The sequence below is a fragment of the Equus caballus genome, chromosome 14, assembly GCF_041296265.1.
Source record: "Equus caballus isolate H_3958 breed thoroughbred chromosome 14, TB-T2T, whole genome shotgun sequence".
NCBI lineage: Eukaryota > Metazoa > Chordata > Mammalia > Perissodactyla > Equidae > Equus > Equus caballus.
This window is the reverse complement of record NC_091697.1, coordinates 66,550,288-66,575,094: the sequence shown is the minus strand read 5'-3', so window position 1 is coordinate 66,575,094 and position 24,807 is coordinate 66,550,288. Positions and strand designations below refer to the sequence as shown.

The window sequence follows — 24,807 nt, the reverse complement described above, 5'->3', positions numbered from 1 at the left end:
TTGAAGGGGTGGATCGTTTTGCACTTGTGTGTGTCACTCTCCTGGTATAGAACTGTATTGCTAGAAACATTTTAGGGGGAGGAGGGGTAAGATTTCTTCACTCCAGATATTTAGTTGTGACAATACAAGAGTATCTTTAAAAATCTAAAAAGATGCAGTGAATACATCTGTGTGTGTGCAGCATGTATATATTTACCACCTGAAGATTTTTTTAACAGGTATTTTTAGACACTATATATTTATTAGGCTACTCCTCAGATTTCTGGATTTTTCTGTAACAAACAAACTTCACTGATCATGTTTTCTATAATGTTAGCAGAATTTAATTGTTTAAATATCTGAGATTTTTTCTGTGGGCTCACTCTTCTGCTCACCCCTTCAAAAAATGAAAATATTTGACTTTTTGCCTTCTATTGCTTTTGGGCGGAAAAAAGCAAGATACTCATGTATTCATCTATAAACCTTTGATATTAAGGTCAGCAGTGTCATAGAATGCTTTCTTCAGTTTAGTAATGTAAATCAAGACTGTACAAATGTTCCGGAAAGCTCTGTGTGTGTTTGTGTGTGTATGTGTGTGAACATTGTGTTCTGTTGTCTGAAATACTCGTGTGATTTTCCCATTCAGAAGAACATTGGTGTTCCTTTCACGCAGAGTGACTTAGAGAAGGCTCGTGGTGGCTGAGAGTACCTGTGTGAAACTTCAGGGCATACATGCGCTCCTGCAGAGTCAGTGTTAACTTACTTTCGACCTTATTTTCTCTTATATTAATAATAAAAACGGAGGTATGTTCCTTCTATCTAATGGCAAGGGGAAAATTGGCTGCAAGACATAATACATATGCAATTAAAATGCAGTGGGGCTTACTCAGAATTCCTTTCCATTTCTAACTCTTTAAATCAGTAATTAAAATCCCAGCCCTTGCAGGCGCTGTGGTACACTGCAGTGAGCCATGCGCCCGGGGCCAGCGGGTCCGGGCTGCAGCCGATCCACCAGCGCTCTGGCTGTGTATTTCTGGGCAGAGCTCAGATTTTTCAGTTCTCTGGTCTGGGAAGAGGGAGACAAGTGTTGTTCCGAATGTTAAATATGGGTTTAGCTGAACCAATGACATTTCGTTTCTTAAAAGCAAAAGTGAAATCAAAGTAAATATGGAAAAATGTAAACATCTGTTAAATCTTGATGGTGGGTAGATAAGTCTGTTTATACTGTTTCCTACCCAGAGACTCTGATCTAACTGGTCTGGTTGGAGGCCTGGACAGTGATACTTCAAACGGTTCTTCAGGTAACTAATGTGCAGCCAGGATTGAGAACCACTGGTCTACAGGGCTTCTTACTACCAAGGAGACAGGCCAGATGTGGTTGATGGAGCAGTTTCCAAATCTGAGTCCAAGAACTGGTGTCAAAGAACCTTGTAAGTGTTCCCTATCCTTTGGTGGGTATGGGATGGTGGCTAGAGGCTTACAGTATGGATGCATGGTGGGCGGTGGGTGTCCTGGCCTTTTTTTTTTTTTTTTGAGGAAGATTAGCTCTGAGCTAACTACTGCCAATCCTCCTCTTTTTGCTGAGGAAGACTGGCCCTGAGCTAACATCCATGCCCATCTTCCTCTACTTTATACGTGGGATGCCTACCACAGCATGGCTTTTGCCAAGCAGTGCCATGTCCACACCCGGGATCTGAACCGGCAAACCCCGGGTCACCGAGAGGCAGAACATGTGAACTTAACCGCTGCGCCACCGGGCCGGCCCCATGTCCTGGCTATTTCTGAGAGCTGCTTTTTCTCGATGGTGTTTCCCTTGATTTGAAATCTTTGCTCTTTTCCATTCCTGCTGGATTAACTTTCACCACCTGCTGCCAGCCTCCACCCTGAGATCTCTGCTCCACCTGAAGGAGCCCAGTCTCCTCTGCTCTTTCATCACTGTAGTCTTCAACATCTGCCTGGCTGGAAGTCATGGTGATTTTGGAGCTAGAGTAGTAAATCCCTTGCTGTTGGTAGGATTCTGGCGACAGATGATCTGAGTGGAGGGTTGGCACTGACTGTAGCAACAGTAGCTTCAGTGAACTTATTTCTTTAGCTATCATGAAGTCAATGGAAATTTACTGTTTGCACCAGAAAAAAAATTCTTTAACATATAGTCTATCAGAAATGCTTCTGTTGAATAATATAAAGTTCCTTCAACACTTACATGAGCATTGACTCATTGCTAGGTGCTTCCCAGAATGATGAAGTAATTCAAAGAGATCTTAGTCTTCAAGGACTGTGTATCCTCTTATGAGAATAATTCTCATGATGGCGGGGGCAGGGTGGGGGGTACTTTTTCTTATTAAGAATGATTAACTCACTGGTGCAGAAACCAATGGACTTAGTAGAAGCAATTTTTAAGATGTGAAAATATAAAACCTTTTTAAAAAATTAGGAGCAGGGAACATGTAAGTCTGTGTGTGAGAAAGTATGTTCAAATTTCGGTTCCGAAAGGCCATATGGAAATGGGTATTATGTATTATTAGAAAGCATAACTGGAGAAAGATAAACTCTCACCTGTCAAAGACCTGAGAGCCATAATTTTATTCCTTTACCCTTATAAGTATTGGTCCTTTTTGAGAGGGAAAATGATCTAGATATTTAAATATTGCTAGTATTTATTATGAGGAACTTTTCCATACTACCTAAGTTTTGGATTTCTTGAAATGTAGTTTGTTTTCTTTTCATTTAGCAAGTATTTATTCTTTTCCTAATTTATGCCTTGTACTGTGAGTGACGCTGAGGAGACTGTAGAAAAGAAATAAAATGCAATTTCCTTCATGTAGGAATTAATAGGCTATTTGAAGAGATTGCAGTTACAACAATGAAAACTAGCCACTTAGAAGCTGGAGAAGATCAGGCGGGCCCAGAGGGGCTGGCATGCAGCGGATATTTGGGCATCCCAGCCCTGTTACTGCCCAAGTTCTAGAACTTCTCGCTCCTCTGCTGTCTTTGTTCCGTACGCCTACCCCCGTTCAAGGTTTACCTCGCCTCTGACTCTTTTGACTTTGTCTCCTGTCATTGCTCCTTGGACTTGACAAGTATCCCTTTCAGGATCTTGACTCTCCGTCCTCTCCCTTGGAGTGTCCTGCACACTTGTTCCTATTCTCTCTGACCTTGACCTCTGGGGGTAAACACAGTGCCCAGTTGGTGCCTGATCTCAGGTCTCTCCTCCACGGTGGCTCATCTGGAATTAGTCTGCCCTGTCTTGCTTCCTACTGGGTGTCTGCATCTAGGTAGCCTGTAGGTACCTAAATTCAAGATGTCCCATGCTGATTTCGTTATCTCCATTCTTTCTTTCTCTCTTTCAAAAACAAATGATATTTTTTTGCCCTCTGTATCTTTGAGTCCAGACATCACCATCTACCCAGGTTCCCAACATAAAATCTCAGGATACTCATCGTCTCTCCCTCATCTGGGCACTCAGCTATTTACAGAAATATCCGTGGTGTCTGGTCCCTGCTCCCAGTCCCCTCCACGTTCCCTGTGTACTCGCAGTGGCTACGCCACCTCTCTTCTATAGAAGGTTCTCCCTTCTGTGTCCTTCCACGCCTCTTTTAAATTTGCCTTTCTGAATATTTCTGCTGCCTCTTGGCTATCTGCAGGCTGAAGGTCAGACTTGTAGGTATGGTTGAGACAAGCCCCTTCCCAATCCTGTCCCAGGCTGCCTCTCCAAGCTTCTCTCAACTGGCCCCCCATCTCCCCTCCCCCAAGATTCAGCCAAGTTTCACCTCATAGCAGTTTGTTAACGTTGCACAGGTGGATCAGACCAATTCTGGATGTCTATCTTTGTACTTATTGTTCCCTAGTCCTGGAGTGTCCTCCACCTCTCTGGGTCCATGTCTACCCTGTACACAGAGAATCCAGTACCCAGCTCAGAAACTTGCTCCTCTGTGAATCCTTACCTAACTATTCCAGATAGAGTTGGTTGCACTCTCCTCTGCACGTTTAATGTACCCTGTTTATGTCTCTTTCATACCACCTTTAGCCCTGTGTGATGGTCATCAGTGAACAAGTCTGTCCCTCCACAGGTCTGTCAACTCTGACCCGCAGATCATGCTTTATGCTTCTAGTTATCTCCTGTGTACTGGGCACCTACACAGTGTTCAGGCCATCTGTGTTGGATGAAAGATAGGCCATGTTGAATGGAGTTTTAAAACTTGGAAAGTTTTTGGCCATATATTTAATGTTGAGTTTTGGTTTCTTTTTTTTTGCTGAGGAATATTTTCCCTGATCTAGCATCTGTGCCAGTCTTCCTCTATTTTGTGTGTGGGTCACTGCCACAGCATGGCCACCGACAAGTGGTGTAGGTCCACACCCGGGAACTGAACCCAGGCTGCTGAAGTGGAGCGTGCTGAACTTAACCACTTGGCCATGGGGCTGACTCCAAGTTTTATTTCTTAATTATCCTTAAATTTTGGTTTACTGAAGGTACCTGCCCTATGCTCTTATAATTTAAAACATAATTACTTGTGAATCTCTTTGGGAAGAGTATGTTTCTAAATTTTTATACTATTGATAATCTCCTACTTTGCTACATTTATGATGTCATTGCATTTGGTGGACGATTGTTTCTAATTAAAATACCCCATTTACTACACAGGTATGTTCTGGTTCTCTTCTTCTCCTAGGTATGCAACATTGTCCACTAACTACGTTAAAAGTTATGTAAGTATAATACCTATTAAAATTAAAAACGTAGACTTATGAACGTTGTGTCCGGTTGGTCCTAGAATTAAATGGCACAGTAGGGACAGCAGACGTTATATTTGGTTTTTGCAGCCCTTATAAATTCTTGGGTTACATGTGTTCAGTTTAGCATAGTTTCAAAAATTAGAGCAAGAGAAGCTTGGGAGTCAGTTGTTGAAGTAGAGCAGTCACCCAATGGAATGTCCAGTTTTGTAAAAAATATATATACATATTATTTATTTAATTATTTTAAGTTCATTAAGTGTCTAAATGCCTTTTCCTCAAATCTAAAATTATATACTAGGTTTTACAAAATTGTCTTATAGTTACACTTTTGTCTTTATTTTATAGACTCTTAAATTGTTAGTAATTTGCATAGTGATCAGATAATTTGGCTTCATGTGTTTTGTCCCATTCAACGTGCTGTTTAATATGAACTTTGTGGGGTCTGGCCCCGTGGCCGAGTGGTTGGTTCACGCGCTTCACTTAGGCGGCCCAGGGTTTCACCAGGTCGGGTCCTGGGTGCAGACCTAGCACCGCTCGTCAAGCCATGCTGAGGCGGCATCCCATGTAACAAAACTAGAAAGACCTACAACTAGAATAAACAACTATGTACTGGGGGTGCTTTGGGGAGGAAAAAAAAGAAAAGAGGAAGATTGGCAGCAGATATTAGCTCAAGGCCAATCTTTAAAAAAAAGAAAGAAAAATGAACTCTGTGACCAAGGGAACACAGCTAAGAAAGCCACATGTTATTCATTGATAATAAACTCAAAATTCGTTTTTCTTTTGACTTTGAGTGTGCTTATGTGGAAGAAGACAGCCTGGTGTTCCGGGCGTGCTCAGAGCGGCCGTTGGGCATCTACCCAGTCAAGAGCTGCCACAGTCGGCTTCTAGGGGTCTGATGTAGGTGTTAGCTCCCAGGAGTCGTTTAAGTAAGTGTGTGAGAACATAGATATTTCAGTTCGGAAAAGTTCTTCCAAGATCTTAATGTCCTCAGTGGAAGTATATGTTAGAACATACTGTGTATTTATAACCCACATTCCGGCTATGTGGATGTGAAAGCGTAAAGTAGGCATATTTGATTTGAAGCTGTTTTTTGGGGTGGTAGGTAAGGATCCTGATTTCATCCTGAGGTTATCAGCAAGGGGTGGAGAGTGGAGGGAAGTGGGAGACTGGGAGGTGGGAAGAGTTGTGTGGGAAGGTTGGTTCCTGACAGTGGGGTTCGTTCTGACTGCACGTGAGAGCTCCCACCACCCATGAGAAGCCTGTGAGTCTTGACCTTCACTGTGTTGATTGGGGGGGGCCATCTCAGCCACTCATCCAGGAGGTTTGGTAAATACAGGTACTCCTGGTTAACTGCCTCCAAAGGCCTTCATGAGGAAGCGTCGCAGCTTGCTCCTGGGAACGCCCGTTTGGAGATCTGCCCACATTTTCTGAACACAAGTTTCAGGTCCTTCTCACTTTCCAACTCAGATATTACTCCTGTCTGTAACATTACCTGTGTAATTTTGGCTTTCAGATTCAAGGACATTACTTAAGAATTCAAATTTAAATGAATTTTACCTGACCACTCACTATCTTCCTTGTTAAACTCAGTCCCATCAGTTATAGTCTAGTCCATTGAGTTGTGAATGTCTCAGGATTAATCATTCAACCACAATTAAGTACCTACTCTGTGGCAAGGACTCAATTAGGCACTGGAGAGAGAATTAGAATAACGGCTAAGAGTGAGGTCGAGGCTATGTCTATCAAAACACATATATATGAAACAATGAACCACAAACATGGTAGGTGTATACAAAGAGCTCTAAGACTGCAGAACCTGCATGGAGTGGACTGTTCCTCTGCATTCTTAGAGTGGCTACCTAACTTATCATCCATACTGACATACTTTTAAAGAAAAAGGTGGTGGTATTGATCATTGCGCTGGGATAACAGCAGTAAACCTGGGCTGTCTGGGGACAGCGGGAGTGCGTGGTTACTCTCTCCACTTCCCACCCTGCACCTGGCTCGCTCTGGGTTCCTCCGCGCTGCCGTGCTTATTGTCTGCCGTCACGCACCTTACAAGATTACAAATTTAACCACTGTCATGTGCCTTATTAATTGTGAATACAGCAGAGTGGGTCTGATTTGAACTAACTTTTTGCTTCCAGTTAGGCCCAAATAGAAAACCTATAAAAGAAAAAGTATTTGGAAAATAACATGTGGCCTGTGGTTCAGAAGCACTGATTTTACAAGGGCCCTCAGGCATACATTTTGGTCAGGGTGGTTGAAAAAGAAATTTTATTCTAGTGATCTCAAAATCTAAAAAAATGAAGCTGAAGCATTTTGTATGGTGTGATTTGTAAAATGGCAAAACTTATAGTATTTCTTGAAAAATCTAATGTGTTTGAAGTACACTTACCACTTTTGTGCTTTTCTGTTACTTTTTTTCATTATGCACGCTGGGGCTATAAATAAAAAGTCGGAAGCTTCGCCAGAAAATCCCGTGTTCGGATGTGCGTAAACCTCCCCCGGGAGGCCTGGCCGGTGCTGGCATGGCCTTCCTTAGGGAGAGTGGTCAGGGTGTGTTCACTGAGCAACTGCACCCGGTGCGTGCTGGGTGGGGCACTGTGCTGGGCCCTGAGGACACCCAGGGGAGACCTAGCCTCTGTCTTCAAGAAGCCTCAGGTCTGAGGGGGAGGCCCACACGTAAAGTAGATCACCGAGCTTGAACAAGCTGTTATTAGAGCCCAGAGGAGAGCCGTGGTCTTTGCCTGAAAAAACAAAAAGGAAACAGAACTGGGCTGAGATGTGGAAGGACAGCTTTCCCAGCAAGGAGGCTGCTGAAGTGGGTCTGAAAACCCTATTCTTGCTCAGACTTCATTTTTTCCCTTGTTAACCCGTGGGTTTTTCTTTCCGTTTCTCTCCATTTCTTTCTTTTCTTCATGTACCCCCTGCCTTGAGTTTCTTCTGTCCTCTATCCTTTTTATTTTTTTTTAACTGAAGCTCTCCATAAGCAGATGGGAAGAAATGAATAATAATAACTCAACATTTATTAGACATTTCTGGGTGTTGGATACTTTGCTAAACACTTTACACACATAATCTCATTTACTCCTCAGAGCAATTCTTTGAGGTCACATGCTGTTAATATCTCCTTTTACAGACGAGAGGCAAGTGAGGCACACAGAGGTTAAATAACTTGGTGGGGGCCACACAGTAAGTGGGAGGGACAGGATTTGAACCGTGGCAGCCAGCTCCGTCAGTGTACCATGTGTTCTGTGCACAGTGTACTGTGCCTGCATTCCCTGGGTTTGGACACAGGCCACCAGTGCCAAAGCACATGATTTCAGTGGTGCTTACCCCTTAAATCATGTTGATTCACAAGGGAGAAAGTTATTCCTTCTCACTTATCTTTTAATCCTGTGCCATTTCCCTCACTCCCCTAAGAAATTCTCCAAAAGTTTTAACTTGGCTTTACTTTGCTAATCTCTCTTTCTAAGAGAGAGCAGCAGGCTCAGAACCTTCAGCAAGAAACATAATTTAAAAGTGAGCATTTCTTTTCATACTTGCCTTAAAGTTTTCTTTATTGAAGTAAAAAGGCTGTTTAAAGAAAAATAAGTCCAAATAGGATGCACATGTGGCCAGGTTGCGAAGGTGGTATGAGAATGCATAATTTGGGAGAATACTCCCGTCTCAAGGGAGGATTTAAAGGGAGAAGATAAAAGCCAGACAACCCTCATGGTAAAGTTTTAGCTTTTTTTTCACTGAGGAGTCCTGGAGAGCTGGTAATTCTGTTTCATTTGCTGCCTTTTGCTGCCTTTTCCTTTTCTTATGTTTGAGGAGTTATGTGGCAAAATATTAGGAGTCTGGCTTAGTGATTCCTGCTCCAGACACACACTGAGTTATAACTTTACAGTTATCTATCTGCATGGGCAGTGGGAATGGGAAGCGGTTAAAGTTGTTATCTTTGAAACTGAAAGGAACAATTTGTATGCAGAGAACCTTAATCTTTTATTTTAGTTCTTAGAAATGACTAAATTCTCCCATTTGTAAGTAAATTTTGAGTGTATCTCGAGTTACTAATTTTTGTTTGTTTTCCTGACAATGTCACAAGAATCCAAGAAATGCCCACTTAAACTTCTCAACACACTGGTATAAAAGTTTTAAACTGAGCAGTTATGGCTCGCTAAGTGGTAATTCTACTTTTCTTTTTTAAAGGACAGCACAATTATATTTTCGTAAGATTGAGATTTCAGTGTCTCTTGGTATATTTGTCAGGACAGATTGCAAGTGTTCATGAGCAAATCAGGTTAGCAATACATTGATACCAGCACAAATAGATTGTCCTCATCACCACATAGACAAAACAGTCAGGAGCTGGATTTGGTGCTGTAAGCACAAGTGGCATGATATAATGAAGTTGTATTCCATTAAGCTCTTGTGTACGGGGAGCAAAATGTCATCACCTGAATGTGGCTGCATTTCTGTGATACAACCTCATCTGTTCCGTCAACTAGTTTTGCTCTGATCAATAAGCAGTTTTCTGTGGCCTTTCACTGCTGTCAGATGTCATTGAGTGATGTAAATGCACGTCAGAAACTAGAAACTTGACAGCTCACCCAGAGTGGGAAGGGAGAGAGGAGAGGGAAATCGCTGCAAGAGACATGGTTGACAGCTGACATCTCGGGGTAACTGATTGGATACTGTAGCAGTCGGCGCTCTTCCCGTATAAACACGGAGGAACATGATCCTGCTACGTGTAAAATACAGAACAGATGTTTGAAAATAATTTAAGGGAGAAGTTATTATTGTAAACTGTAGCATAGTGGTTGTGTAGATTGTTTATGTAAAGTATACCAAAAATAATTAGTTGCTGTTAGTTTTTGACTAAGAACAATTAAGGCAAATGAAAATATGATATTTCCACACATTTTCTCTACATCTACCTCCAAAACTATAATTGAGAAAGTTTGTGTCAGTCCAGAAAGAGATGTAGCCAAAAAGACCTTTATTATAACAGTATCCGTGCAATAGAATATTATGTAGCAATAAAAGGAGGGAAAGGACAGTGTTTATATCCTCATGTGGGAAGATTGCCAAGGTCCACTGTGAAGTGAAAAAGCAGGAGCTAGAACTGTGTATAATGTGCTGCCGTTTGTGTGGGAGGGAAGGACATAAGACTGACATCAGATGTGCACATAGCCAGGCCGAGAGGGTCTGTGGACAGTGAGGCCCGAGGAGGGAGTGCAGGGGGTGACATGGTCACAGCGTGGTCTGGGTTTCGAGGGAGACTTTTCACTCTTTATCTGTTCATATCCCTCCCCATTTTTTTAAACCATATGGATGTATTACCTATTCACAATAGTGAATTATAAAAAGGCATTTGTTTCACATATGAAATTGTTTTAAATACTCGAAAAGAAATAACAGGTAACGGTAGTTACCATAGTAACACAGGACACCTATTCCAAGCACACTCTGGTTAGATTCTTCATTACCAAAGCTAGAAAAAGGCATTCGGATATATTAGAGTGAGGGGTCATTAAATACTGATTTAAATGATTTTCATGTCATTGACTAAAATTTAGGGACACTTAAGTCGTGAAAATACTACCTATTATTTGTTGAGTGCTAACTGTATTTTAGGCTCCATACTATTTGCCTTGTAAATATTTAATTTTATTTAAGTCCTTACAGAGAAAGTAGTATTATCTTCATTTAACGGATGAATAAACTGATGCCCAGTGCGTTTAAATAACTTACTGTTGGGGGACACAGCCAGTAAGTGGTAAAGCTGGAATTTGAACCCAGGTTTTTGATCTCCAAAGATAAGCCCAGGGTGTGGGTATCAGAGTAGAGAGAGCTGTAAACAGGGGCATGTGTGTACCGTGAGGACAGTTGCCTTAGCCTGTCATCAAGAGTAGCGTGCAGTGTTAAATCTCTAGGGTGGTCCTTCATTGCTCAGACTAAGCCAGGTTTCCCCGTTAAGATGACTTTGGCACCATCTGCATTTCCTTCCAGTTCCTATTTCAGTCATAATCATGTACTTACTCTTGGTTCGTCTTCATCTCTTCCCGGAGTTCCGTGTCTCTTTTATGGCCTACTGTACGCCAGCTCAGAGCCTGGCCTACAAAAGTACTTAATACATTCTTGCTGAAGAATGGCTTTATTTTGAGAGGCAGACCCTGCAGTAATGTCAAGATTACAGTACATTGGTGTGGTTATCTTTTTCAAACTACCTAATGGAATAATTCTTTCTGGTGCATGCTTTTCACTAATGAGGAATGCAGCATTGAAGCCAGAGTGGATTGAGAGCTTGTGGGTTCAAGGCAGAAAGATATCAGTATATTCTATAAATAGTGAACCATCACTTTACTATTAGGAGTAACAGCTGTAAAGAGAGAAGATTAGGGAGTTAAGAAAATCACGAGAGATAAGGTTTACTTTGACAACGGGGAAACTTAATTAAAAAAATCCACTGTAGGACACAGTTGTGTTAGGACTTTAATCCTATTATTGTGATGCTCAAGATTTGGGGTACTCTTTGCCTTGTGTCTATATGTCTTGAGACCTCCCCTCTTTTAGGCTAATCTCCTGGGCTACAGCCCAGGCTGCTCCCCTGACCACCACATCTCCACTCTCTTTTGTTTTCACTTTTACTTTTGAATTTTTTTTCTTTTCACTTCAGGATCAAGGTTGTAAGAGTATAGGGATGGGTTTAAAATTAGGGCTATCCCCACTGCTCATCCAAGTCCCAGTCTGAGGGCAGACAGGCTTGATGAATGAGAGAGGGGAAGAAGGAATTTAGGTAGTGGGTGTCTTTGTTGAGAAGGGAGACAGAGTGGGTGGTGTCTGACCATCTCTCCCTTTAATCAGATTGAGGTGCAGCTGGGAGGGAATGCTGCTAGTGGATAGTAGAAAACTGTGCTTTGGATATTGTCAGTCTCTTCCCCACTCATCCCCTTTCTTAAGACTGGCTTAAGTACCTTCTCTGACCTCAAGCTCCTCCCACAGTGCATGACTAGGCTACAGATACATACGCTCCTACATGCTCTTGTCACCTCGCCCAGTCATGTGCTGGGTAGAGACCAGGCCCTTGGTTGGTACTTCCTTCTTATACTTCAGATTCATGTCACCAGCCTAATCATTACATAATTTTGACTGGAACCCAAAGCTGATCATTGTAACATGTAATCTTAGTCATAAATAGAATGTATTGTCTCATCCTGATGAACACTAACCTGGAGATTGTAGATCATGGCCCATCCTATGTGGATGCCTATCATCAGATACTTAGCACGTAGGGTTAATCTGGGGACCTCAAAATTCTCCCCTGCAGTATCCTGTATAGGATAACCCCAAAAGTTCTACTTGTCTTTCGAAATTCTGTTTTCTCAATGGTCTTACCTCAGTGGTGATTCTGGTATTCCTGTATCCATTTACTTTGTTCTCCTTTCCGTTTCACCTAAGTGGGCTGCTGACGTCACCCTTGGTCCAGCACTGATAGAGCCCTGTGGATGCCTTCTCCCTGTACTCTTCCCCTTAGGCCAGCCCTCGTAGTACCTCCTGTCTGTCTCCTCCCCTGCCCCACTCCCCCACCCCCACTCTTTCTTGATTTGTTTCCTCTGGGAACACCTGCATACTGCTGAGTTGTACTGCCTTCATTGCCCTAGAGGGGGCTCCACACATTGTGGGGGAGGTGGAGGGCCACTAGTCCCCTCTCTGTCCCTTCCTCAGCCAGTGCCCACGGACCTATGGTGGTGTTCTCTGTCATCTCCACCAGCAGAGCAGACAGACTAATCTTCCATCTTGCACAGATGACGAAGGGAGAACAGCCTTTGAGGAGTGAGTTCTTAAAAGGTCCCAGTGACATTCCTCAGCATGGCCCGATGAGCGGTGCTAGGTCCATGCCCAGGATCCAAACCAGCAAAAACCCTGGGCTGCTGAAGTGGAGTGCGTGAACTTAACCACTCGGCCACAGGGCTGGCCCCATTTTTTAAACTTGTAGAGGCCCAGTTTTATCATTATTATATGACTGAGTTCTTTTTTTTAAAATTTTTTTCCTTTTTCTCCCCAAAGCTCCCCAGTACATAGTTGTATATTCTTCGTTGTGGGTCCACCTAGTTGTGGCATGTGGGACGCCGCCTCAGCGTGGTTTGATGAGCAGTGCCATGTCCGCGCCCAGGATTCGAACCAACGAAACACTGGGCCACCTGCAGCGGAGCGCGCGAACTTAACCACTCGGCCACGGGGCCAGCCCCATGAGTTCATTTTTAAATTGATATAGTATAATTATAAAATGCTTAAAGGCAAACCTAAGGAACATATAATTTTTGATGTAGAGCAAAACTTTGGAGAAGACTTGAATAACTTTGTACTCTTTCCTATCTACTCTAAACTCTTTAGAATTCATTATTTTGCAGTCAGAAAGATTTTTCTGCACATCTGACCAAATCAGCTCCTGTTTACAGTCATTGAGTGGTTTCTCAGTGGTCATTTGGTAAAGGCCAGTCAATCCTTAGCATGGCTTAAGTTAGGGCCCAGTGTGGTCTGCCTCCTACCTATCTAAGTGGCTATTTCTTTTTCTTTTTTTTTTTTTTTTTGCTGAGGAAGATTTGCCCTGAGCTAGCATCTGTGCCAGTCTTCCTCTATTTTGTATGTGGGTTGCCACTACAGCATAACTGATGAGTGGTGTATGTCTGCGCCTGGAATCTGAACCTTTGAACCTGGAGCATACCAAAGTTAACCACTATGGCACAGGATGGCTCCCTAAGTGGCTATTCTTGATCCTTTCTCTTCACTGAGCTCCAGTCTCACAATCTTAGTGCCGCAAGTGAATCTGTTTCTTTTGTTAAACTAACTTCCCCCTGGACCTTGTCCTCCTCCACCCTCAACTCCCCCTTAGGCAACAAGTCTCAGTTTCTTCATCACCTTCACATCAGCTTAGACCTGACTGGGCTGTCCTCTTTCAGGCTTTCTCAGCAGTCTGTCCTTTCCTGGAGCATTTATCAGAGTCTGCATTCTACTGGTGGTTCACTGTATTCCCAGCATCTAGCACCTGTTTACACATTGAAGTAATCAATACATTTTTACTGAATAAATAAATAAAGTGACTGGAACCAGAAGTGAGAGTAAATGATTTATCCAGGATAGTGTGGCTACTTAATATCAGAATTAAGACAAAACCCACAGCACTTTCCACTGTATCTGGTTTTTGTTTCTTTATTAGTAGTCTGTGTCCACACATGTGACTTGCTCATTCTGATTGCATGAGGAAAATGTGCTCCTGACTTTGTTTCCAAGGAGACCTGGATCTCTGCTTTTTGTTTCCGGCTCCTCTGTGGAGTTGATTCCTTCTGGTGCATTCCCTGTGCTACCTCCTAGCTTCATCACCTGAGCCCTGCTTTGTTCTCTAAGTGTTTTCAGAGCTAGAAACTGAATGTTTACCCACTTTTCTTAATTCTTTAAAGTGACTATTTCAGATTTTGTGGTTATAATTATTTGTGCTTTTGTATTTTAGAAACTTTTATTTGAGTCTCGATCTTGCTGCTCCCTTGTAAAATGTTTTTTCTTTGAATAGTCGATCTGGGACCTTTATCTGTAACATTCTGCATCTCAAATTCTATGTTAGCTATTTCTATGGCTTAATGACACCCCTGCCCTTATTGACTCACTTTAAAGAAAGAGGCTGTTTACTTAACAGTGGCGTGCCATCTGTTTTCCCAAAATACAATCTCTGACCAGAAACTGGGTTGAACAGTAATCCTTCTCACATAAGCCGCCTGGAAACTGTCAGTTCAGCCTTATCTGGTGAGTGATTTGGGATGTGGGCTCATTATGCTAGCATGGCAAACTCGAAGTCATGATCCTTTTTCTCAGCTCTAGACTGTACAGAAAATTTACTAGCAAGCCTTAATTTTGTTATTGGGATCAACAAAACTTCACTGCATTCTCTTTACTCATTTGCTCTGTAAAAACTTAAAGACTGCTCCCCCCAGGTAAACATCTCTCCTTGCTCCTCAAATGCCAAAGGGAAAGACCTCTGGTTCTGCTGTGGCTTCTTCACGGAAAAGACTCTATCTCGTGAGTGACAATGACGTTCTTAAAATGTGGCATCCAGAATGAGCACAGAACACTTTTAGAAGGGTGAATCAGTATGGACCTAGTATACAGATTTTCTCTTCATTGTAGAAGTAAAGGAATAAGTGTCTTGTTTGCTTGCTTGTTTCTTTTTTTAATTTTTTTCCCCTTTTGTTTCAAATTTGGATGTCAGACTTTCCTGAAGGAGGATTTGAAGAAATCCCATGCAGATGCAGATGGACCTCAGATAATGGTGGTAGTGATGATGGTCATTGTAAATTTTGAGGCCTTGGTGTCAGAACTTTGTCCAAAATCCATTGGCACAGATTCTAGAAATCATGAAGGTGAGCTCTTTGCATATCAGCTAAATTAATATAAGATAGAATTGGAGTAGTTGCTGTAGCTTTATGGTGTTCAAGGTAAATAATTGGCACTATTTTGAATGGTGCTGACACACCAAGAGTGAAAAATCACAAGGACAAGGGCTTCTATGGCCTTATTCAATAATTAATTTTGCAGAAAGGCTGCTCATGATCATATTCTGGAGGACAGGCTGCTGATTAGCTCTGAGGCTTTTGAAAAGCCGTTTACTTTTCTGATCCTCAGTCTACTCATCTGTAAAATAATGACAGCAACTTGCTCCTTGTGCCTCACATGAGTTGTTAAATAACATCACAATACTGAGATAAGGATGATTAAATGATTGCTACACGACTCGTCAGTGTTTCCAAGGCATTTTGGTTTGGGGACAGTGGCTCCATTCATAGAATTTGTTGTTTGCCGAAGACCAATGTTAAGCGACCACGTCATGAATACTCCACTATTTGCCTATCGAAGAAGTTCTGTCCCCCATTTGTATGGACAGCTATTCCTTAGAACATTTTAGAAAGATAATTTCGTTTACATCATTGGGTTAGTGCTTTATATATTGCTTTATATTAACTATTTTATTAATATTAATTATATTTTTCTTTACTAATTTTTAAGCCTGGGAACCTCCATTCTGTGTATAGGACTGAGCCTAGCAGAGGTTAGGAATTTACTAAATATTTCATAGACCTTTCGAGTTGAAGGAGTGCTTGGTGGTCATCTAGGTTCACATTTTCACGTATTTACAGATGGTGGGAAGAAGGAGATCCAGGGAAGTTAAGTGGTTTACCAAAGTCAGGGAGTCCTGGAGAAAGCAGAATGTGCCCTTTCTGAAATGCTCTTTCCTACTCCTTACTAGATACACAATTGCCTTTGAAAAAAGTTTAAATGAGGGCTAAAACTTGTGTTTTAAGAAAGGATGCTTTATATACTGTTTTAAATATGTCTCCCCATATACAAATTCAAGGGTGCGTGTGTCTAATCTAAGAAAAATTTATTTTATACTCTTAGAGGAATTACAACTTTTTGCCTCTTATTAAGACTTCAGAGATACAAACCAGTAGCTCAGTAATTGCTTTCTTGAATCTGCCTTTAATAATTACATTTGGTAAAGCTGTATCGAAAATTAGAAAGGCAGAGACTAATGGAAAACTAGATTTTTCACTGAATTAGAAAGCAAGACAATCCATATATTGACAACACTTCAAGTTGAAACAGATCAGGAAAACTGTTTTGGACTGTTTGTGCAAAGAGGCAAACCTGGGCCTGATGGGCAGTGGCACCCGCATTTTATAGAGGCAGAGAAACTCTAAGAGATTTCATGTAAATCGGCGTGTGGAGAGGAGGGAGTCCAGGTCTGATTTAGATACAAGTCATTTGAATCTTTTACAGCCTGGAATTTCTTTTCTTGGTACTAACAAAGAAGTAAAAAATGAAGAATTGTGTTAACAAAGTGGGAATATCTTTGAATTCAAAGCAGTACAAAACTCATTTGGGGGTCATATCCTGCCATCGGAAAGAACCCTGAACAGGAACATGGTGGGAGGGCTTCATGTGACTTGCTTCTGTGGTGTTTGGTGTAGTGTTTTGACCTCATGGCCAGAAAATTTAGTCGTGTTAGTTTTATTGTATTTCAGAAAGCATATTAAAGAGATCTCCATAGTAGATTAACACAGGGCTGTTTAGATATTAGGAAAATAATTAAAACTGAGAGATAATAATGTTAACTAAGAAGGCAAAACAAAACACAACTGAGCCCTCTTCTTCACCTGTCAAACGGACAGTGTTTTTGCACAGTAGAGGGGCCCCCAGGAGAGGGCCAAGTAGCCTGCTGATGTGCCAGCTTCCTCCTGGTACCAGACTCTGGCTACACGGTTCACATGCATCAGGACCCAACAAACCCTACTGATACAATGGAGGCACAAGGTTATAGCAACTTAAAAAAAATGCCTTTAAAAGGGCTTGATTTTGTGTTTCACATTAGCACAGATCTCCTACCTGAATCCTTTTAATAGCGAACTGTGGGCCACGTCCATCCCTTCCTGAGAATGAGAGCAAGTGTTTGCTTGCAGCCTCTGGCAGTGGGATGTTGTATGTGTCCTCCAACGCATGAGGAAACGTCCAGAAAATAGAAGACTCTGGTAAATAGTCACATACAGGCTCTATTGCCTATACACCTTCACTTTCAGGCCAAGGAAGAGAGAGGCGTGAGCATTTTGGAAAGAAAAAGAAGCCGGTGGGATGAGAAGGCATGAAAAGTGAGCAGAGGGCATGTGGTCTGATCCTTTTGAAACCCACTGTCTGGCTCAGATTAACCTGGAGCTTACATTTGATAGAGCCGTCTAATTTCACAGCCAGAAGTTGCACACAAGGTAGAGGAGGAGGGGAGCATAGGTAGAGTAGAGAGCAGGGTTGTCTGCTTTGACAACTGAATTTGCTGTTTGGTAAGAGGGTCTAAGACAGCTAACTGAACCTAATCCGATCCTGAAGATAGTGATTTTGGACCTAAGATAAGCGTGCGTGGTTAGTTGAGAATGAGTTAGCATCTGTTTGCCCTGGTCAATGTGGAAAGCATGGCACAGAATATGTGCATGTGGCACACTCGCTACCTTAGAGTGGACTCAGAAATATATGTGACAAGATGATACACAGTCGTTATATGTAAGTAAAATGCTGAGATGTTAGAAAGCATCTGGTCAACCCCCTCGTGTTATAGGTGATGAACAGGGGTAGAGCTGAAAAATGACTTTCCTGTCTTTATGGCTAGTAAGTGTCAAAAAGGGACCTGGAACCTAGCATATCTGATTTACAGCTTATTTTTTCTCATTATTAAACATTTTCACTCAAAATTTTAGAAAACGATATGGGATATACATCTTCAATGCAGAAAAATTGGAGGAAAAGAACCTGAAAAGTGAAAAAAAGAAAAAACATTATCTCTCCCTTCAACATATTTTAGTGGTCTTTTGCTCCCAGCATTTTTTGTACATACATGAACACACTATTATGATCATCTATTTACTTAAACACGAAACAGTGCACTCTTTCTGTAGCCTGCTCTTATTTTTTAAAGTTTTAACAAGATCAACAAAACCATTTCGTGTTAATAAATTTTCTGAGACGTGATATGAATGTGCTATCATTTATTCTTCTATTAAATATTAGATTGTTTCCAATTTTTTATAATTATAAATATACTTTTCACTTTTAAAAGTCATGTTTCAATTTCAATTTGGTACTATTGTGTTGAACAAATAATTCATATCAGCATATGTCCATATATAAGTTGAGAAATAATCATCCTTGTACATTTTTTGTTCTATTTGTCATATGTATCTTTTCAGATTAATTCACTTTTGTGATATATCCCATGAAAAGTTACATAATAAAATGAATATAACTCTTCTTTCCTACTCTCACCTGTGTTTAAATTGGACATAATATTTATCTCGGAGGACCAAGCAGCTCACCTGTCTGGAAATGTTTTCGTGTCCATGTTAGACTGATCTTGAGGATTTTAGTTTGTACAAGGGTAGCCTGGCAGAGCCGTGGGAGGAGGAGAATGCTTGGATGCTCAGAGAGCAAATGTTTGGAAAAGGAATGAGCTTATCGTGTGGCCGGAGGTATTAGTTCCCCATCTTGGGAACCACTGTTTGTCCAGGAAGGGACTTCACTGGAGGGTTTCCTTTAAATCTGTGTGTTGTACCCTGGGGGGAAGCGCCTGGCAGGAAGTTGGCAGTTGCGCTGGCTCTGTCTGTGCAGAAACACTATGGAGAGAGAGAAAAAAACGATCATGTCCAGGTGATGTAGGTGGTTTAATTGTGAATGTCTAATAACGTTAGACCCAGAGGTGAGGCTTGTAGAAAAGCTTCATCGTACCCTGGGGAGCAGTGTGAGAGTTCTCTGACTGTGGCTGCTTTGGATTCAGCTCTGGCTCTCGCGAATGGCATGAATTAGAGTTTCGCATTTTCGTTTTCTCTAGAGAGACCACATGTCATATTTCTAAGGGAAAATGACCCATACAAACAACAAAAACCTTGCAAAATGATTATATTTTTGCAAGTCAACACTTTTTCTTGAATCTATTGTTCTTTCTTTAAAGGAGTCAGACAAATTAAGTGATTATGATATATCATGTAACTAGGAGAATCTCTTTGTTTAGGATAAAAGAAATCAATACAAGAAGCTCTTGGAATGTCCTTTTTGTTTCCTCTTTAGCAGCTGCTTATGTGGGTGTAGAAATGCTGATTCTCCATCAAGAATGACAGTGATGCATGCTGAGGCCCGGCCTCCTCAGACTCCAGACTTCTCTTTGAGAGTCTTTGGCATTGGTATGTGTTATGTAGACTCAGAAAAAGTGGTAATTGGTTAAATACAGAAATTCAGTTGTAAATTTTTCATTAGGTAGACTTAGTTTTTAAACAGTCGTGTATCAGTGCGTTTTTTAAGTAGGTTAACTTAAATTTTTTTTTTTATTGAGTTATTGATAGGTTACAATCTTGTGAAATTTCAGTTGTACATTAATGTTTGTCAGTCATGTTGTAGGTGCACCACTTCACCCTTTGTGCCCACCCCCCACCCCACCTTTCCCCTGGTATCCACTGAACTGTTCTTAGTCCGTAATTTTAAATTCCTCATATGAGTGGAGTCATACACAGATTATCCTTCTCTCGCTGGCTTATTTCACTTAACATAATTCTCTCAAGGTCCATCCATGTTATTGCAAATGGAATGACTTTGTTCTGTTTTGCAGCTGAGTAGTATTCCATTGTATATATGTACCACATCTTTATCCATTCGTCTGTTACTGGACACTTAGGTTGCTTCCACGTCTTGGCTATTGTAAACAGTGCTGCAATAAACATTGGGGTACATAGGACTTTTGGGATTGCTGACTTCAGGCTCTTTGGATAAATACCCAGTAGTGGGATGGCTGGATCATATGGTAGTTCTATTTTTAATTTTTTGAGGAATCTCCATACTGTTTTCCATAGTGGCTGCACCAGTTTCCATTCCCACCAGCAGTGTATGAGGGTTCCTTGTTCTCCGTAACCTCTCCAACATTTGTTGCTATTGGTTTTAGATATTTTTGTCATTCTAATGGGTGTAAGGTGATATCTTAGTGTAGTTTTGATTTGCATTTCCCTGATGATCAGCGATGATGAGCATCTTTTCATGTGCCTATTGGCCATCAGTATATCTTCTTTGGAGAAATGTCTGTTCATGTCTCCTGCCCATTTTTTGATTGGGTTGTTTGATGTTTTGTTGTTGAGTTGCGAGAGTTCTTTATATATTATGGATATTAAGCCTTTGTCAGATATATGACTTGCAAATATTTTTTCCCAGTTAGTGGGTTGTCTTTTTGTTTCAATCCTGTTTTCATTTGCCTTGAAGAAGCTCTTTAATCTGATGAAGTCCTATTTGTTTATTCTTTCTATTGTTTCCCTCCTCTGAGAAGGCATGGTGTCCGAAAAGATCCTTTTAATACTGATGTCAAAGAGTGTACTGCCTACGTTTTCTTCCAGAAGCCTTGTGGTTTCAGGTCTCACCTTTAGGTCTTTGATCCATTTTGAGTTTATTTTGGTGAATGGTGAAAAAGAATGGTCAATTTTCATTCTTTTACATGTGGCTTTCCAGTTTTCCCAGCACCATTTGTTGAAAAGACTTTCTTTTCTCCATTGTATGCCCTCAGCTCCTTTGTCAAAGATACGCTGTCCATAGATGTGTGGTTTTATTTCTGGGCTTTCAATTTAAGTAGGTTAACTTAAATTTAAGATAATAAATAAAATCTGTTACTAAGTTCTGTGATACAGCTTCATAGTCTGTGATTGCCATCTCCTTTGCTCTGCCCCTCTGACCATTCTGTTTCAAATGGCATCTTTCCCCCCAGCACGCCCAATTCCTTTTTCCTGGCTCTATTCCACACACCCCCCTCCCCCAAGTAATCACTTTCTAAATCATACTGTATAATTTACGTATTTTTTATGTCTATTGTTGTCTGTCTCCCCCCAGCTAGAATGTAAATTTCATGAGGGCAGACCTCTCTGTCACTTAACTTCACTGATAGACTTCAGGGCTTGGCACATAGTAAAGTGCTCAATAAATATCTGGATAAAGGAATATTATCATCAATATTTTTACAGCGTAAGTTTTAAACCAAGCATATATCAGGAAAGTAAAATACTTGATAAATACTTTTTCTTAGGAGGAATTAAAATTCTGACTTTTGAAAGGAGGCTGAGAATTCTACTGTCCTTAAGAGCTTACTCTCTCCTTGTAGGTGGGCATTTTAAAACTGTGGATGGATGCCCTCTAACACCTGTCGTAGTACAGAAAAGCCTTCTTTCCCCTCCACAGGAACAGCAGCCTGCCTCTTCAGGATCCTCAATTGTAGAGTTCACAGAATGGTCTGCATTCTTTTCTGGACACAGAGCTTGTTCTTTTCTGCTCTCTGCCCATGTTTCAGAGCTGAGCAGCAGGGCTTTGCAGCTGGCAGGCATATTGCAGACTGCCTGTGCCCAAGCACCCTTCCCTTTCTGGGGTCCAATAAAGACCATCCATTCAGTATTGAGAGAACACAGGAGAATCTTACATCTCATCTTCTTGATGCCAATAGAAAGGAGCCCAATTCATCGTGAATGAGACCAGTAATTCTCAGCCACCCAAGCTTACCCTTTGCACCTCTTTTGTTTAAAAAAATTACCTGTATCTATCTATATATCTATCTACATACATATGTATATATGTGTGTGTATATCTATATAGAGAATGCTTTAAAGTTTTTGATCTCTTGAATTGCATAGATTTTTTTGTGAGAATGTGTTTTTTAAGAAATAAGCATAGCACATCATAGTACTTCTGGTGTGCTAGAGAAATGAAGGCTATTAATAGCCCTAGATTTCATTTAGATTTGTGAGATACTCAATGATACTCAGGAAGATACTAGAATGTGTTGAGTACCAACCGTGTGCCAGGCTGGGTGCTTAGTGCTTTATATACTTTGTCTTATTTATTTACTCCATCACCAGCCCTAAGAAATAGATGTTATCATCTCCATTTTACATGGGGAAATTAAGGCTCCTGGGGAAGACCTGGGGATTTTGTGTGTCCCCGAGGGCATTGTGAGTCAGCAATAAGATGTGGCTTCCAAAAACATTTAGGTAAATGCAGGTTGCAGATATAGAATCTTAAACTAAGATCAAGGGAAATCAGGGTTCCATTGGGTCATAGGTGCTGGTGAAGCCTCATCAGGAATACAGGGTTCCGAGTGGGCATTGACAGAGGCCAGTGCAGAGGTCCACCAAATGGAGGCGCTGCAAGGTCAACCAGCTTTGGTGATGGAGAGAGAAGTACCCTCTCTCCTGTAGAGAGAGATGCATGTGGTCAGTCAGTTGGTTGTTCTCACCAGCAACAAATCTCCCTTTCTCCGTGCTGCTAAAGAAACAGTAGTAGAATGACTAGATGTTAATAATGATATTAGTAGGTAACATTCTTGTTTGGATTCTTGCTAAATGCCAGACAATGTGGTAAATTATTTACATTGGTAATCATGTTTAATCCTCCCCACAAAGCTTTTTGAAAGGTACCATTATAAGCTCCATGTTATAGGTGAGGAAACTGAGGTGTTTAAAGGTCAAATAACTTGGCCCAAATCGTGGAATGTTAGTGGACCTCAGAGGAGAGCAACAGAAGATGCAAGATTCAAACTCAGGCAGTTAGATTGAACAGCTAGAACTCTTAACCACTGTGATGTACTGTGGACCCAGTGGGTGAAATACCAGAACTAGTATTATAATTTATGCATACTGTGGGCTAAATCAGATTTTTATGGGTTGAAATCTATCTTTTATACTGACTCTATGGGAAAATTTGGGCTGTATTTTAAGCTACCTCAACTATGGATTTTGGGGACACAATCCATTCATTAATTGGGGGAATGCCTGTATTTCCTTAAATCCTTTATTCAACATTTTAGGGGGAACAATGACAAATTGTATTTTATCCAGAAGGTGGTGTGTAGTGCAAGACCTGAAAACCAGGTCCTCTGAAGGACAGCTGTGGGAGCTAGAGAAGTTTAATTTGGAAGAGGAAGGCTTTTCAAATGCAGCAAAGGCTTCTCATTGCTAAAATGGTAAATCTGTAAACCCTACTACGATCTAAAGAGCCCTAAATAAACTTCTCTTCCTCGGTGATCAGATCCAGTCTTCTGGCTTTATATTACATCAAACTCTGACGACTCCCAAATGTATATCTCTGCCTAGGACTTCTCCCTAATCTGAGAGATGTAATAGGTGTGATTAAGGTTAAGGATCTTGAGATTATCTTGGATTATCTGAGGTCAGAGAAATGTGACATCAGAAGGACTTGACCTGCTGTTGCTGGCTTTGAAGATGGAGAAACAAGGTCACGAGAAAAGGAACTCAGGTGGCCTTTAGAAGCTGGGAACTGCCCTCAGCTGACAGCCAGCAAGAAAACAGGACTTTAGTCCTACAACCATGAGGAAACAGGGGTCTCTTCTTCCCTAGAACCACCAGAAGGGAGCCCAGCCCTACCAACTCCTTGATTTTAGCCGAGTGAGACTTGAAGCAGAGAATAGCGGAGCCCAGTGGACTAATGACCCATAGCACATGAGCAGAGCAGATGCTCAATAAGTGTCTGTGAAAATACGTAAATCAATTTTGTAAGAACTTGATAGTTGTATTAAAAAAATGAATAATCATTTATTATATTTACTCCAGTATAACTTCAGAAGGCAGAAATTTGATTAATTTTTATTCTCATATAAGAATGATATCTGCTCTGGTGAAAAATTTAGATTATAGAGGAAATTATAAATTATAATTCTACCACTCAGGCATCATTTTAACTGATTTCCTTTGTTGCCTTTCTATGCATATTGTATACAGTCAACATATTTTTATTAATGAAGATACTGTGACTCTAAAATATTTAGATATTTGCTCAAGTTAGAAAGTAGTGCAGAAAAAACTTATCTATTTTCATTCTTTCAAAGCAGGTCATAAAAGAGAATAATAAAGCTCATAGAAGCATCTATCTTCCAGAATGCTTGTTTAACATAATATATGATTTATTGCCACAACACCTCAGTTAAGCAAGAAACCAGCAGTGTTCACGTTTTATAGAAAATCTAAGTCAAAGCTACATGATATTGCAACTAATGAAAAACTGTGTTAGCCAATCAACACGTATGACCTGCTGTATTCGAGTGCATTTTTCCCCTCACCCTGAATTGATAGATTGGTTTTGTGTCAGATAGATACAGCTTAAGAGGAAAAGAAAAATGAAGGCTTTTCATAATCAAATAATCAGTGAAGGAGCTGCAACTAAAATTAGTCAGTACTACGGTTTAGACCGAAAACCTGTCATGCTGTAAATATCAGTAAACTCAAGAAAATCTTTTCTTTATAACCAGAGAGATTTAAAACTAAAACATTTAGCAAGGATTATGTCATTATTAGGTTGTCTGAAAGTAATACATGTACCTGGAAAAAATTCCAACACTACGTAAACATGTAAGGAAAAATAAAATGTACCTTCCAGACCCGGAAATTAGTTGAAAAGTTAATTTAAGTATGACTCTAAATAACGTACCTGTATCGCTATTTTTTGACGTTGGAATCTTAGAAAATCTCTATTGTTCCTCCA

At 40.9% G+C, this 24,807-nt stretch overlaps 1 protein-coding gene across 21 annotated transcripts in view; it reads left to right on the top strand.

Moving 5' to 3' along the window:
- Positions 1-24,807, top strand: part of SNX24 (sorting nexin 24) — a 141,450-nt gene that overhangs the window by 40,006 nt on the left and 76,637 nt on the right. For 4 of the 21 annotated variants that reach the window (XR_002799692.2, XM_070233172.1, XM_070233171.1 and 1 more), the window contains exons 2-3: positions 1,219-1,409; positions 4,622-4,686. The exons of 7 other annotated variants lie outside the window; for them this stretch is intronic. Coding sequence is in view for 6 of the 14 variants with exons in the window: in XM_070233172.1 (XP_070089273.1) it covers positions 1,352-1,409; positions 4,622-4,686 (123 nt within the window). In the remaining 8 variants the exon portion in view is untranslated. Of the gene's footprint in view, positions 1-1,218; positions 1,410-4,621; positions 4,687-14,965; positions 15,117-19,359; positions 19,473-24,807 lie in introns of those variants that run through there. 10 more of the 21 variants (XM_070233180.1, XM_070233173.1, XM_023617803.2 and 7 more) reach the window with 8 other exon arrangements.